The 16,774-nt window shown below is 46.9% G+C and overlaps 1 protein-coding gene across 1 annotated transcript in view; it reads right to left on the minus strand.

The window, feature by feature from the left end:
- KIF5C (kinesin family member 5C) overlaps window positions 1-12,960 on the minus strand; it is a 153,167-nt gene extending 140,207 nt beyond the window's left edge. Inside the window, exon 1 of the mRNA XM_059704528.1 lies at window positions 12,455-12,960. Within this exon, the coding sequence (XP_059560511.1) occupies window positions 12,455-12,580 (126 nt within the window). The 5' untranslated portion in view covers window positions 12,581-12,960. The remainder of the gene's footprint in view (window positions 1-12,454) is intronic.
- Window positions 12,961-16,774: the final 3,814 nt, after the last annotated feature.

Raw genomic sequence — 16,774 nt, forward strand, 5'->3', positions numbered from 1 at the left:
AAACACGCATAACAAGCGTCGTTACTCTAGAAGAGTGATTTTCAACTTTTTTCATCTTATGGCACACATAAACTACTAAAATTCTATGGCATACCACAAAATATATCTTTTGCCGCTCTAACCAAAAAAAAAAAAAAGGTATACTTTTGATTCATTCACATTGGATGGCTATTGTTGTGTTGGCTGTTATCATTTTTTTATTTGACAATCTAAGGGGGGAATGGTCAGTACCTCTGACTAAATAGTCAGATATTGCACGTTTTAAAAATTCTTACAGCACACCAGTTGCATATACTACTTTGGGTGTAGGTGACCATGGTTAAGGGAGATGGGCTGGAAATCTTGATTAGCCTTGATTGTTCTGTGTGTTTCTACTGCCACACATGACTCTCCCACTTGTCTGAACAGATAGTTAGTAGGTTGTGTTGCTTAGTAATTATTACGGAAGAGCTAAACACTTTCCTTCTAACGTCTACTTTTCACAAATATGTAAATAAACTATTAGTAGTTAGGAGAAGGCTTTGATGCCACCATGATGACACTAGTACCAGGGACCCAAGAATGCCAGGAACCCAGACTCCCCTAACAGTCACCCCTCCTCTTCACTGGGTGGGCAAGTGTGCTCTGCACAGGCGCAGCACAGCAGGTATAAGGCCCCACCTGGGTAGGGTGCCAGCCCATATCATCCCAATACTGAAGCTGGCCAGCGTCTCAGGTAAAAAGGCTTATGTGGTCTTCCTACTCTCCTCACCTCACCTCTAGACCATCCTGCAGCCCATCCTCTTCTGAACCTGCAGACCAGCCCACCTGGGCCTGAATCTGTGCATCCAGCCTCACTTGTCCACTCAGCAGCAGACAGAGCGACTTAAAAAGAAAAAAACAAAAAAACAGCCGCTGGAAGACAGCCCAGGAAGCCAGATCCTGCTGTGGTTGGCTTACAGAGGCCAGACACAGGAAGGAACTAACTGCCTCCCATGGGATCCCGCCCACCAGCAACCAGGACCAACAGAGGTTTGGACACTGACCAATCAGATTGGCATTTGTTCCTCTCTGTGGGGCAGGAGGTGACTGACTATGAAAGGGAAATACAAGCTCCCCACCCCCAAGACTAAGCCAAAGTTTCTGATGTCAGATGAAGTTATTTCCCCAGGTCCCCAGATGAAAATCAATAACCTTTGAGGAGTGAGGTGCCAGACAGTTCGTTCAGAAAAAAAAACTATGATATGACCTCCTCAGACAATTGAAGCAGACTGCTCTTCGTTTCCTCATGAGGCAAAATGAGATGTTAAGAATGGGAGAGATCGCTCTAAAAGAGATCCCGGGAAAGGAAGAGTTCCTGGGACTTGTCAACCCAAAAGTGTGTGGCCAAGATCTTTAAATAAAATGCTTCTAAAATGATATTATTGATCTGCAGCTCTTCGGACCATACCATATCCTGCAGTCAAGGAAGTTACAGCATAAATTATCGGGATGTTTGCACTTTTTCTACACTCACATCCTCCTCCAAAAGTTTTTTTTCTTTTTAAAAAAAGAAAATGTTTTTATTTATTTTAAAGAGAGGAGGGAGAAGGATAGAGATAGAAACATCGATAGGCTGCCTCCTGCACGTCCCCTACTGGGGATCGATCCTGCAACCGGGCATGTGCCTTGATCAGGAATAGATCCTGTGACCGCTTGGCTCATAGTTCGATGCTCAACCACTTGAGCCACACCAGCTGGGCAAAAGTTTGTTCTTTTTTTATGAGTAAAGAAAGAAAAAATAAAAACAGAACTACAAACCTCCTTCCTTAAAGAGCTGTGTTACACTGAATTCTGTACTCACCTCTATGTTTTCCCGTCAGCTCTGTGAACTTATTTTCTAGTATTCAATTCACATCGAGGATGGGTATTCATTTATTCATTGACTGAAAAGGTAATAAATACTAATATACGCATACACACCTAAAAGAATTGCTCTAAATGTAGTTGGTACCGAGCTAATAAGGGTGGGCACTGATCTTGGAAGACAAATGAGTGATGTATCTGCCTGCTTTCCTGAAGCTGATGCAAGGTGACTAAAGCAAGGGAAAGCAGCAGCAGGAGAAAGGCTATAAACATGAAGCTCTCTAAATAGCTTGTCTGCCTGACACTGCAATGCCAGCCTTGGTCTATTAAAAAGATAACTGGACGTGCCCATGGTTAAGGGAGATGGGCTGGAAATCTTCATTAGCCCTGACTGCTTTGTGTGTTTGTGAGTCTATACCAACGCCTCCTTCTTGTTTCCAGAGGTAAATGTATGAGCATTCCTTCCTCTCCTCACTTGCAATTAATAGTAGCTGGTATTCTGATGTTAACAAACCAAATGTAAAAGAATTTATGAGGCAATGAGGGGGGGGGGGTGGGTTGGACTTGGACATTTGGCATTAAGGAATTGTTCATATTTTCATTTGATAATGTTAGTATGGTCTTAAGAGTCCTGATCTTTTAAAGATACATATTACAATTTAGGGATAAAATAATTTGAGATGTTTCACTCTAATCAATGTCACCCCAATAAATTCAATTTTTAAAAAGAGATTTCATTTTAAAACAATCAAGTGATTTTGGAGGGAAAGGTTAGGAAAATAAAATAAGTTTGGCCAATTTATTGATGATGGTTAAAACCAGCTCATGGGGGGTATATTTTGTTATTCTTTCTATTTTTGGTATAATTTAAAAATTTTATATAATAAGTTTTTTAAAAGAGTACCTAGTAATCAAGGGGGAAAGCTCTTTTTAGGGCATTTTTGAGGGGGACTATTTTATCCCTTCTCAACTTACCACTGCCCAGAAGATACCACAGGCCATTCAATGTCAGCGCCAAGAAGAAAGGCATAGCTACCTTCCTTTTCTTGAAGATTACAATCTTGGCCTCTTATCTCTCTCTCTGCCTCAAGAGACAGATTTAGCTTTTGATCACCACCAAGAGACAACATCCTTCAGGATATTGAAACGAACAAGAAACAGCCTACAAAATCCTATGGTTTACATTACAAGTCTGAAGGCATTGCCATGTTCTCTATCTGTGGGTTAAAGTGTGTGACGACGCACACTTTCTGTAAGAATTTAGTTTAACTCAGGTATGAAGGGAGGGATGCCTTGTGAGACAAAAAGGTAGCAATTCTATGGGGTAATAAGCAAAGAAGTGAGAGTATAAAACAGAAGACAGTTCATCATCTCTGAACTGCTCCCTCTCAAAAACAATGGACGCCTTAAAACCATCTGTATCCTTTGACCAGCCACCCCAATTCTACAAATGTATTCTAACAAAATAATGGGCCAAGTGCACAAAGAAATGTGGGCACTGATGTTTATCACCCTTTTGTTTATAACAGAAAAGAAAAACCCAAATAGCTATCAGTAGGGAATGATTCAATGAAGTACTGACAAGACATATGATGGAATGACATGTAACCTTTAAAAATGCAGATGTCTGAGTATACTGTAGGTTTCAAAACAGATTTTGTAAAGTCATATCTTTGTTTTAAAACAAAATGTGTTGTTTTATGAATAGAAAAGAGCTGGAATAAACAATAGGATGTTAACAATGGTGTTTTCTAGCTCATAAAATTAAAAGTGATTTTTGCCTTCATGCTTTCTGAATGGTTTAAGTCCCCCCCCCCCCCCAATGAGCTTGCAATCTATCAGGACCCCTGAAAAAGCTATTATTTTTAAAGCAATAACAATAAAGCCATGAAGATGCCCAAGTAGGAAAAACAAGTTACCAGAGCTGGAAAGATGCCAAATATCTCCAGGCTCTGACATCTGACAGCCTAGAAGAGACAGCATTCTTCCATCTCTTTCAAAAGACATCATGTACTGAGCACCTACTCTGTTCCGGGCACTGTTCCAGGCATTGGAGATGGAAATAAATGGAACTAAATAAATAATAGCTAAAAATCACATTAGCTCTCAGTCTAATTGGAGGAAAGGACACACCCAAAGAAATGCAGTTCTTGGGAAGTTGAGCCAGGAGCTGTGCATGGTACAAGGGGTTCACAGCAGGAAGGGTCTAACCTGGCCAGGGGTGAAGGGAAGAGGGGCTGATCAGAAAAATATCAGGGGGGCACCATGGGATGAGATTCTCAAGGTAAAGGGATGCTTGCCATGCAGTACGCTCTGAGGACCATCATCCTAGGCATGCGGGGTGTGAGCAGCTGTTGGTAGGGAGGTACTGAGATGCCTAATCTTTTCAGAAGAGGGCAGTACAGATGGAACATTGGGTGAAGTTAGTAAGATAGGCAGGCCCAGAATATGGAGGGCCTTGAATGCCCCCCACAGAAGCATCTGGATTCCCTCTGACAAAGACTCGCTCCTTAATCAAACTTGAGTCAGGCTCCTCTGAGAATCTCTTCTCAACTGGGCCTCAACCTTGGACTTCCAGGTCTGTCCGTGCAGAGTCTGGTTTTAGCAAGAGCCCTGCTAAGGCAGTGTAGAGAGAACCCTTACCCCGAATATCTCATCACCCTTGATACCTCAGTACCAACATCTTGATACCTTGGTTATCTGGCCTACCTTCAGGAAGAATCCTGCTAGGTCAGTTCAGCAAGAATTCCCGTCACCCCATATGTCCCCTCTGATTAACTGTCCACCCACCGACCCCTCATCCTGCTCCACTTGTATTTGCATTTGGAGTCGAGCCTGATTTCTCTCCCCTGTTGCAACAGTGTTGACACCAATGGCAATCACCTCCTTACTATGTTTACCACTGTCACAATAATTTTCTCTTAACACAACCTGAGGATACCGGGGAAACTGTGAAGGGTCTGGGCCTTCGCAGATTAGGAAGTCTGACAAGAGTACAGAGAAATCCCCACTAGTGGGTCCCAAGCAGCACATTTTCTGAAGGCCTGCGATGTGCCAGCACCGTGCTCAGCACTCTACAAGCAGGATCTCCTGTCAACGTCCACAACCCCAGGACACGGAGAGTGTTGTTCTCCCCATTCCCCAGGCCAGGAAGCTGGAACTCAGTGTGGGTTAGCAATCTGTCCATGTTCACACAGCCAAGAAGTCACAGAGCTGGGAGTTCGTCTTGGGCTGCCTGACTGGTATCCAGGATGGGTGCTGGGGAGGTACATTATAGTGAATCTAAAACTCCACTTTCTCTCAGGCTATGTAATATTTGCAAATAACCACAGACTCAACAACTCAATTCCTACTAAAAGGAACTTGATTGATGTGCAGCAAATGGGTTAAAGGAGGAGCTTTCGTCACCAAAAAAAAAAAAATAGGACTTCATGAAAAACCTGAGAGAAATAAGGTGAAATGGGATCTGTCAAGGGGCTACTTTTTCTTTAATTAGAGAGAAAGCATTAGGGGATAGGTGGCTTTGTCCTTGTCTGTTTAATAGGGAGACACAGGTGATCATTCTGAGGCAGGGACTAAAGGGGACCCAAAGGTGGAGGAGGCCTCCTATTTTGAAGGAGGGAGAAGAGCTGAGAGTGGAAAACAGTCATTAAACAGGGGAGTTGGGCCAGACAAGCACAGGTGGAGGCAGAGGGAACTCCCCAGCGATGCCCAAGTTACTTAAGGTAATTCAGAAACTGGCAATTACAGAGACTTGATTCCAGGCAGGAAACAGGAGGGAAAGGAACCCTCAATAATCAAGATATACTGTACTTACTAAACAACTACAATAAAGGAGACAAAGATATTTAAAAAACACAAAACAGTTCTGTGTACCTGAGAAACTTAAAATTTACATGAGGAGGACATGGACACACACACACACACACACACACACACTCCACCCACACACACACACTCCACACACACACACTCCACACACACAATCCTATATATGATCATTGTAGATAAAAGGAACAGCTGATAAGTCTATAAATAAGGAAATGGGAGATGCGCTCTGCCCCCATGGATGGTTAGAAATTCTACAAATAAGCGGAAGAGTGTCTATTCTGAGTGAGCTGGGTGAACAAATGCCTAAGAAATGAGGATGTACGAGGGTTTTCAGGGGATAGTCAGAGTTAAAGCCAATAATTTGAGGGACAAAGATAACTCTGAAAATTACGAGGGAATTAGGAAACATGGGAGGTAATTAGCCTGTATTGAGCATTTTCTCTGTGCCAGATTCCGTTTTGACCACTTCATTTCATTTCATCCAAATGACCCTACGACCAAAGTAATTATCCCCACTTTAAATGAGCGGGTTGAAGCCCAGAGAAGCTAAGGAGCTTTTTAAAAGCCTTACAGCCAGCTAGTAAATCCATACTTTCTGTCTGACTCTCCCTGATGCCTCCATCTACTCCATTCATTTATGGAGCACCGACTGTGTGCACCACAGTGAATAGCCTCCAGAGACACATGACAGATTATGGCTACTCTCATGTGTTCCCTCATTCCAGGGTTTCAGAGGGTATATTTACAGGCAACCACTAATCCAGTTTCAGGTGATGTAAACAACCCTGAATTTAGGGCACCAAGGAGTGAAGGACTGATATATTTCAACACTACTAAACACTATTAATACTCACTCAAAGTGCCAACTGAATAAACTCTTTAAACCCTAGCTTAAAATGTTACTGCTTTTAAATGGGAATGCAAAATGGTACAACCACCTTGGAAAACTGTTTGGCAGTTTTGTTGGGGTTTTTTTTAAATTTTTATTGATTGATTTGAGAGAGAGAGAGAGAAACCTTAATTTGTTGTTCTACTTATTTATGGGTTCAATTCTTGTATGTGCCCTGACCAGGGCGGGATCCAACCCACAATGGAGGATCAGGATGACGCTCTAAGTCTAACCAATTGAGCTACCAGGCCAGAGCTGTTTGGCACTGTCTTAGAATTAAACATAGAGTTAAGTATGATCTAGTTAGCAATCCCACTCCTGAGTACTCATCCAAGAGATACAAAACTTCATTCTCACACAAAAACCTATATACATAGGTACAGAGCAGCTTTATGTATCATCGTCCCACGCTGGAAACAACACAAATGCCCTTCAACAGATGAATGGATAAACAAACTGTAGTGCACCAATCTAATGGAATACCACTAAGCAATAAAAAATAGAACTGTTGATACGTGTAAGAACCCAGACTAAAAAAGATACTTAATATATAATTCCATTTTCATGACAATTTGGAAAAGGCAAAGTTACAGAAGAACAGATAAGTGGTTGCCAGGGGTTAAGAGAGAGGAGAAGGTTTGACTACATGAGGACTTTTTTTTTTTTTTTTAATGGTGGTATGTGGTAGACAGAATAATGGGCCCAAACCACGTTCATACTCTAAACCCTGGAAATCTGTGAATATGTGAACATTAAGGGTAAAAGGTACTTTGCAGATGGAATTAAGGTTGCTAATCAGCTGACCTTAAAATAGGGAGATTATCTGATTATCGGTGTAGGCTCAGTATAATCACAAGGGCCCTTAAAAGTGGAAGAGGGAGGCAATAATTAATGAGAGAGACTTGCCATGGAAGCAGAGACAGGAGAAATGTGAAGCATGAGAAGGACTCAGCCGTTGCTGGGTTTTTAAGTTGCAGAAATTGGCTAGAACCTGAGAGTAGCCCAGGCTGACAGCTTGGAAATGGGGACCTTAGTGCTACAACCCTAAGAACTGAATTCTGCCACCAACCTGAGTGAGCAAAAGCATGGATTCTCCCTTAGTCCCCCAGAAAAGAACATAGCCCTGCCAACACCACCTTGGCTTTGGCTTTATGATACTCTGAAAAGAGCTGAGCTGATGCACTTCTAACCCATGGAAACTGTAGATAATAAACTCACGTTGTTTAAAGCTTCAAGTGTGAAGTTAATTTGTTACAGCAGCAACAGAAAACTAATACAGCATAACTACATAACACTGTATTTGTCAAACTCCCTACAAAAGAGAGAGAGATAGAGATAGAGAGAGAGAGAGAGATTTGACGGTGCATAAATTTACAAAGAAAAAATTTTAATGCTCTTGCTTTTAAAGACCATCACTATAGACAAAAGTTCTAGCCATATTTCCTCACTTCTTCAGTCCTCAATCACCACAGAGGTAACTGAGGTTTAGAACTTTGTCTCTGTCCCAACTCCTGCCTTCCTTGCCCATCCACTGCCCAGAGCTAAGCGAAGCTCCTGCAGACAGAGGCCCCTTTCCACACCACTCACCAGCTCAGGATCTGTGGCTGATGCTTTGCTTTGGCTCTCAAACAGGCGGGGACGTGCAGGTCTCTGGAGGAAGCACCCATCTTTAAGACCCGCTTTCCCAGGACTTGGAACCAGAGAATGAAAGGAAAGCTCCAAACTTAAGTGAGCAAGTCCATTTCAAAGAGCCTTACCGTGGACTCTCCAAGACCGTTTCCATCAACAAAGATGCATCAAAACCAACAGGCAGAGCCCAAAGTAATGGATGACTCGCCAGAATTTTCAGCAGATAATGTAGGAGTACTCCGAGAAATGCCGTAAACCCAATCTATTTCTCTGGAGAATTAACGTGGCATCCCTTTGCTAATCACTAGGCCACCCCACCCTCTACATCTAGGTCACCGCCAGTGTCCTTAGGTCTCCTACTTTATAACAAAGCTGAACGTAGTTCTCTCACAGCATTTTTAGTATAGTAGATGCTATTTACCTGGCCTGCTCAAAGGAATAGCACTTCTCTTTAAAATTGTTTCTTAACTACTCCTCACAGTCTACAGCTAATTAAAAGTCCATACAATAAGTTAAATATGCCAAAGTAAAGACTGCTGGACTCAACAAAGAGATCAATAAACATTTGTTAAATGTCTTCTATGGAGAAGGCTCTGGGAGTACAAAGAAGCAACACACAGAAGGTCCTTGTTTCTCTCTGCAGATGGCTTACAATGCCATCAGACAGATGATCAAAATTAATAATAACCTAAGGCAAAAGATTACATGATCATATACAAAATAAATGCCACAGGAGTTCAAAGTGGGGAGAGAGAGTGGCTGGGGAGATCAGGGGAAGAAAGCCTTGCACAGGAGCTGAAAAAAATGCAGGAAAATAGAGATGATTCCTGCAAGACAGGACATTTTTCTCAAAAAGAGAAATCTAGAAACTCTACCTGCAAAAATCTCCCTGTTAGCATACATTTCCCTAAGATTTTAAAAGGACTCTAAAGAGGAAAACAAATTACCCCAGTTTCAAAAACAAAAAATTTCTGGGATTCTGAATTTAGACTAACAGCTAACTCCACAGAAATTCATTTACTGGTCTCTGTTGGGGGTGAAGGTTACTGGCATTTCTGGATGGTTCTGGGCTTCTTGGGTCATCCCCACAAACTACACTCCTGCAAGTAAGGAAGGGAAGACCCACCTTAGGCAGTCTCCACCTGAAACTGAGCTACCTGGGCTGGTTCCAACTGAACTGATGGGGGCGTTACTCTACTCGGTGTACAAAACCTGACACAGGCTGCCAGAACTGTCATTTCCCTTCGTTACACGTTATGAATGAGGAATGGCAAGGGTCCTAGCACGTGGCAACCCCAGTCCCAACACCCTTCAGCATCCAGCAGTTTTCTGTTCTATACCCACACTCACCAAAAGAGGTGTGTAAGAGAATGTTCGTAGCAGCTCTGTCTACATTAGCCCCAAATTGAAAACTATCCAGATGGCTACCAACAGTTAATGAACAAACAAACTGTGCTACATTCATGTGGGATACTACAGAACAATGAGGATGAACAAGCTACTGCCACACGCCACAGCATGGATGAATTTGACAAGCAGAACATTGAGCACAAGAAGCCACACTCAAAAGCAAACATATTGTTTGGTTTTATGTATGTAAAGTTTTAAAAAAAGGAAGCAAAACTAATCTATGGCATTAGAAATCAGAACAGTGGTTGCCTTAAAGCAGGAGGAAGTAGCCCAGGAAGGGACACGAGGGGGACTTCTGGGGTCCTGAAAATGTCTGTTTCTTAGTTTGAGAGGTGATTACAAGGGAGTGTGTATTTTATAAAAATTCATCAAGCTGTACAATTATGATTACACCTTCTATAGGAATGCGCTACTTCAATAAGAAATTTATCTTAAAACTGAAAACTGTTATATTAAAGGATTAATACAAAAATTTAACTTTATAGTTGAAGAGCTACATGTGTATTCACAGACACAATTGTTTAAATTACTTCTTTTATATGGTGACCATTTTAATGGTAAAATTTATTTTATATCATTTGCTTTCATTGATTTGGTCAATAACATATACATTTAGATAGGAAATGCACCCTCACCGTAATGTCATAATACTAAATAAATATAACCCTAAAATTAAGGATCTCTGTTTAATCTCTGGCTTGCACACAGATTAAACAGGATGATATACAGTGTGGGACAAAAGTAGATTTACAATTTTTTGTATGGAAAATAATAATACAAGAATAAACTTTGTTTTGAGTACTCACAACTGTAAACCTATTTTTGCCCCGCCCTGTACTACTCCACTTTCTTAGTCCTGGTCTATCGCTTTCAGAAACAAAGAGAAGGAGGAGGAGGAGGAGGAGGAGGAAAAAAAGAAGAAACTTCTCCAAGCTATTCTTTAAAACTTCTGAGAAAGGGGAAAAAAAAAGGGTCACCAGACATGTTCTAGTGCTACACAATTATTTGTTTTAAAAAATTGTTACAAGGCAAGGGGCAGGGACTGGATGTCCCCAGTAACTCCCACTGTAAGCCCAGACTGTAGGCTGATCCCAGTTTAGGGGTGTAATCCAAACAACTTACTATTTGCCCCATGCACCGGCCATGGATAGATCAATATCCCCTATCTGCCGTTAATTACAGACTTTTCCTCCTCATCCATAGCTGCAGCATAGCTGCTTAACATGAAGCAGAGAAAATTCCTCTCTCCAACCCTCAGAGGTCACTTCCCAGAAAGCACCCCCGGCCACCGACTAGTTAGCAGCCAGTGTCCTGGTGACTGAAAATGAGGACTGAGAAAGGGTCATCCGGGGAGCTGCCCTTCTCAGGGAGGTACATGACGCCCAGGCGCCAAGGTCAGAGCATTGCCGGGGTACCCTCCGGAGGAGAGTGCCCGCCTCCTGGTACACTTCGCACCTGCCAGTCCCAGGGGGCCCTGGGCGGCGCCGCAGCCTTGGCGAAGATGCAGGGAAGGGCCGGGGCAGGCAGGCAGGCGTCGCCTCTGGTTTGAGAAAGGCCTGGCTGACTCTGCCTGAGACCCTCTATAAATTGTCACCCGTCCATCACTTGACCTAAATACACCAGCCACTGGGGGAATGGCAGGGAGGGGGCTGGTCGGAGCATGCTCAGTGATCGGGATGACATCACTTAATCAATGCCTGGCCGGGAAGGCTGCATCAGCAGCCCCGAGCGGAGCGGGCTGCCAGGAACGCGTGTCAGCGGGGATCGCGAGGCTCCCATTAACTCGGTCTCTCCCCACGCGGCTCGCATACAAAGAGGGCACCCGCCGCTATACACGCTGGGGACGGGGAGGGGGGAGGGGAGCGGCGGGGGGAGGGGAGAAGAGTGAGAAACAAAGCTAGTTTATTTCAGTTGACATATTCCTCTAAGAACTAAAAACTCAGGGTATTCCCTCCCCCCACCAGCAGCCCCATCTGCAGGGGAGGGGGTCGGCGGGGGAAGGGGAGAGTGAGGGAGATCCAGAGGGGAGGGGGCCCTCGCCACACAAAGTAACTTCTGCTCTCCGCACAGTGGGGCTGCCGGCCTGCGTCCTGGGCCGCCTCGCCCCACAGATGTGGGCACACAGTCCTCTCCACTCAGCACCAAACACATCCGAGGGGAGGTGGGCACCGTGTAGGGGAGTCGCCACATTTAGGGAGGGGTCAGACCCGGGCTCCACGTCCGAGGCAGCCGGGTTGGAGAAAAAGCAGGAGGCACAGCAGGCCTCCCGAGGACACCAGGCCGCGGGGTTCCCTGCACCCCGCCTTCAGCGCGCAAAGCAAGGTGAAACGCCGCGGGGAGCCGCGTCTACACGCCGTGGGAGCTCCGCGTCCAGGCCACGGGTTTTTCCAGTACCTTTTTTCCTCCTTCTTTTGCATAGATGGTGAGAAAAGGTAAAAAATGTTCGATAAATCGAACTGACCCCTGGAATCATTTGTGGGTTTGCCGAGCTCATACTTGGAAGGGGAGCCTGGACATCCCGGCCTGGGGGTACCCTGGACCTCCCCTCCCCACGCGGCATGAACAGGGAGGGGAACAAAAGGCCCACCCGGGCCCCCACCCCGCTAACAATGGCGACGCCGAGCCCTTCCCCCCCCCCCCCACCCCCATCCTCCCCACCTGGGCCCGCCCCGCCGCCTCGACGCCCCTCCACCCGCCCAAGAGGGAACTCCGGTGCAAGGGCAGGGGGTCTCCGGTCTAGTCCACCCGAGAAGGCAGCCCGCGGGGGTGTCCGAAGGGGCTGCCCGAGCACCTCTGGGCTCGGTCTGGGGCGTCGGGGAGCCGGTCTGCGGCGCGAAGCAGGAGGGGAGACCGGACGCCCCGGCCACTTACCCCGATGACCACGGTCTCGTCGCCTTTAAATTTGGGGATGAATTTGTCCCCGCGGAGGATCTCCGCTTCGTTGAGGGGCCGGAACCGGCACATCACTTTGATGCTGCATTCAGCTGGGTCCGCCATCGCGGCCGGCGGCGGGGAGGGGGCGCGGGGAGGGTGGGGGGCCGGGATCGGCGACGAGGGAGGAGGCCGCGAACCGCGCCGCCCGCAGCGAGGCCGCCTCCAGCAGCCGCCACGGAGCTTCTCAGCAGGTCATCGCGGATTCGGAGGATGGGCAGCTCCCGCCGCTCGGAGACCGGGTGGGTGCAGCCTCTCAGCCTCCGGCCCCGCCGGCTGCAGACCTCCCTGCGCCGGCCCCGCGCTGCGCCCCGGCCCGACTGCCCGCGACCACGCGGCCGGCGGACAGGCGATGCGCAGGCTGCGAGGCTCGCCCGGCTCAGAGCTCCCGGGCCCCTGCGCGCTCAGCCATCCCGCATCAGCACCAGCGCGCTCCCGGCCCGCCCTCCGCCCGGTCCCGCCTCCCCCGGCCCTCCCGGGGCGAGAGCCGCAAGGCTGAGACCCGCCCGCTCTGAGCGCGGAGCATCCTGGGACCTGTAGTCGTTCCACCCGCAGGTGGAAGGACAAGGATGCTTGGAGTGGGCTTTTGGGGTGCCCGGTGCAATCTCCAAAAGCCTGCGGGTCTGGTCTGCCTGCCCAAGCCAAGCACAGGATGGAGGTCATACCCACTACTCCCGGTGAAAATCTCTATAAGTAACCAAGTCTATATCATCTCTACATCTCAACACAACAGTTATGGAACATTATTTTTCTGTGCTAAACAATTGTGCAAGAGTTGAAAGGAAATTCAGGGTGAAAATGAAATTTGGATGAGTATTTTAAGCGAGTTATTCCTGAAGATGCCTGTACATAAGTAGTGGTTCGTAACATATTTTGGATTTGAGGTCAGGGATTCCTTTAATATCTGATGAAGTTAGCTACCTTTTCCATTGCAAAAAAAAAAAAAACACCAAAAACATGAAGACAGCCTCATACACACCCACAGATTTTTCATACCATTCAGAGGGGTTGGGAACAATGGGAGCCTGCCTGTGACTCCCAGGTTAAGAACCTCTTAATTACTATTAATTATAGTACAGTTTAAAGAACCTCTGCCTAATGCCTACTTAGAATCCTATAATACGTACAGCATGCATACAGAATGAAGTCCAAAATCCGTTACAAAATACACTCAGGTCCCGTGATCAGATTTCTTCCTACTTATTAGCCTCATCTCTTGCCACTTCTTGTCTGGATGTTTACACTCTGACAAATACCAAATTACTTGTGGCTTCCTCCATTCACCCCTTGCTCTGCTTGCTTCTGATATCTTATTTAAGCCCTTTGTTCTCCTGGAGTCACCCATTCATGCTTCTTACTAAATATTAGGGCTCTTATGGTGAAAGTGCTAGAAATCCAACTGAAGCCATGGAGGCAAAAGGAGTATTTATCAGAAGAATACGGATTTATCTTGCATGTTCACAAAACTATGAAACAACCGAGTCAGTGCAAGGGCAAGCTACCTAGACTCACTGTTTCCCTCTCTCTCTCTCTTGTCCTTGTTCTCTCTCTGTGTTGGCCTCACTCATTCTAACTCTAGATCAGTGGTTCTCAACCTTCCTAATCCCGCCACCCTTTAATACAGTTCCTCATGTTGTGGTGACCCCCAACCATAAAATTATTTTCGTCGCTACTTCATAACTGTAATTTTGCTACTGTTATGAATCATAATGTAAATATCTGATATGCAGGATGTATTTTCATTGTTACAAATTGAACATAATTAAAGCATAGTGATTCATCACAAAAACAATATGCAATTATATATGTGCTTTCCGATGGTTTTAGGCGACCCCTGTGAAAGGGTTGTTCGACCCCCAAAGGGGCCGCGACCCACAGGTTGAGAACCGCTGCTCTAGATCACCATTCCAAATGTCAGGAGACCCAGCTGCCAACAACCTCTGGGTTTCATTCTTCAATTTCCACCACTACATAAGGAGAGATATTGTTTCAGAGTTTTAGTTTTAAAATCCCAGGGAGTCTGTGATTGGCCTGGGCTTAGGTTAGTGTTTCCCCCTAGACCACTCAACCAGAGGCAGGAACTCTGTAAGATCAGGGGAATCCATGGTTGTAAGGTTCCCAAATAAAGAGGATGTCATTCCCTCCAGTAATCTCCATCGGTGAAGTTTCTGCCCTCCACAGTCTTGTGTCAATGGTGCTTGGAGGAATTGCAGCCCAGGGTGGGCACAAAAAGGGCCACCTGCCCTGCCAGCTACTGACTGAGGCCCACGGACTGGAACAGCTGCAGCAGCACATTGCAGATGGACCAGAATCCTGAAGATGCAGGTGGTGACCAGAACAGAGAGGGTGGAGACCCCACAGCAGAGCTGAGAGGGAGCTTAGGAGTGAAACAACTGAGGGAAGGTGGTCTTAGAGGAAGGTGACTCTAAAAGGAAAAGGGAAAGATAAATCCTGCTGTTATACAAGGAAGAGCCACACGAGTCACCCAACCTTACTGCTCAGCTCAGTACTGTCCTTCACAAACCTCCACTCCTCACCATTCTCCAAGCACTGGACACGTTGTCAGCTGTGACTCTTTACACATGCCCAGTGGATTCCTCTCACATCTGCCTCTTTAAATATATATATACACTAGGGGCCCAGTGCACGAAATTCGTGCACTGGGTGTGTGTGGGGGGGGGAGTGTCCCTCAGCCCAGCCTGCCCCCTCTCACATACTAGGAGCCCTCAGGCGTTGACCCCCATCACCCTCCAATCGCAGGATCAGCCCCTTGCCCAGGCCTGACGCCTCTATCAGAGGCGTCAGGCCTGGGCAAGGGACCCCCAGACCCCTCCGATTGCTGGCTCTGCCCCTTGCCCAGGCCTTACGCCTCCGCCAGAGGTGTCAGGCTTGGACAGGGGATCCCCATCTCCCCCCAATCACTGGCTCTGACCCCCACCCAGGCCTGAGGCCTCTGGCCCAGGAATCATGCCTGGGCAGGGGACTCCCATCTCCCTCTGATCGCTTGCTCCACCCCCCGCCCAAGCCTGACGCCTCTGACCCAGGCTTCAGGCCTGGGCAAGGGGACCATCATATCCCCCCCAATCCCCGGCTCCGCCCCCCACTCAGGCCTGATGCCTCGGCCAGAGGAGTTGACCCTCATCACCCTCCGATCACCAATCACCGATCGGCCCCTTGACCAGGCCTGAGGCCTCCGGCAGAGGTGTCAGGCCTGGGCAGGGGACCCCCAGCTCCCCGCAGTTGCAGGCTCCGCCCCTGCCCAGGCCTAACGCCTCTGGCCTAGGCGTCCGGCCCGGGCAGCGGAGACCCGCAGCTGCAGCGGCCCCGTGATCGTGGGCTTCGCTTTAGGCCCAGGCAAGGGACCCCTAGCTCCCGGGACTGCCAGCTTCGACCGTGCCCAGCTCCCATCACTGGCTCCACCCCTACTTCCTGCTATCACTGGCCAGGGCGGCAAAGGACCCTGATTCTCTGATCATGGCTGGGGGGCAGGGCAAAGGCGGCCCTGGGGCCGCCTTTGCCCTGCCCCCCAGCTCTTAGCTCCCCCCTGGGTTTCCGATCACTGTCAGTGGCAGGGGGCTTCTTCCTGCTTTCCCTTTCGCCTCCCTGCATTGTGCCTACATATGCAAATTAAACGCCATCTTGTTGGCAGTTAACCGCCAATCTTAGTTGACAGTTAATTTGCATATAGCCCTGATTAGCCAATGAAAAGGTAGCGTTGTGCGCCAATTACCATTTTTCTCTTTTATTAGTGTAGATAGTTGATTTCAGAAAGAAAGGGAGAGGGAAGAGAGAGATAGAAACACCAATGATGAGAGAGAATCATTGATTGGCTGCCTCCTGCATGCCCCCCACTGGGACTGAGCCCATAACCCAGGCATATGCCCTTGACCAGAATCAAACCCAGGACCCTTCAGTCTGCAGGCCAATGCTCTATCTACTGAGCCAAACCGGCTAGGGCACATCTGCCTCTTTAAATCCTAGCTATCCCTCAAGAGTCTATAAGACTTTCTACAAAACCTCCTAATACAGGGTTTCTATTTCTGGTGATGAAAAAATTCTCAAACTAGATAGTGTGATGGTTGCACAACATTGTGAATGTACTTAATCCCACTGAACTGTACACATTAAGATGGTTAAAACAGTAAAATTTTATATGTGTATTTTACTACAATAAAATATGGAATTATCTGCATCTCCATGTTCACTGCATCATTGTTTACAATAGCCAAGACATGGAAACAACCTGCATATTCACTGACA

This window comes from Myotis daubentonii, chromosome 7, assembly GCF_963259705.1.
Source record: "Myotis daubentonii chromosome 7, mMyoDau2.1, whole genome shotgun sequence".
NCBI classification, from domain to species: domain Eukaryota; kingdom Metazoa; phylum Chordata; class Mammalia; order Chiroptera; family Vespertilionidae; genus Myotis; species Myotis daubentonii.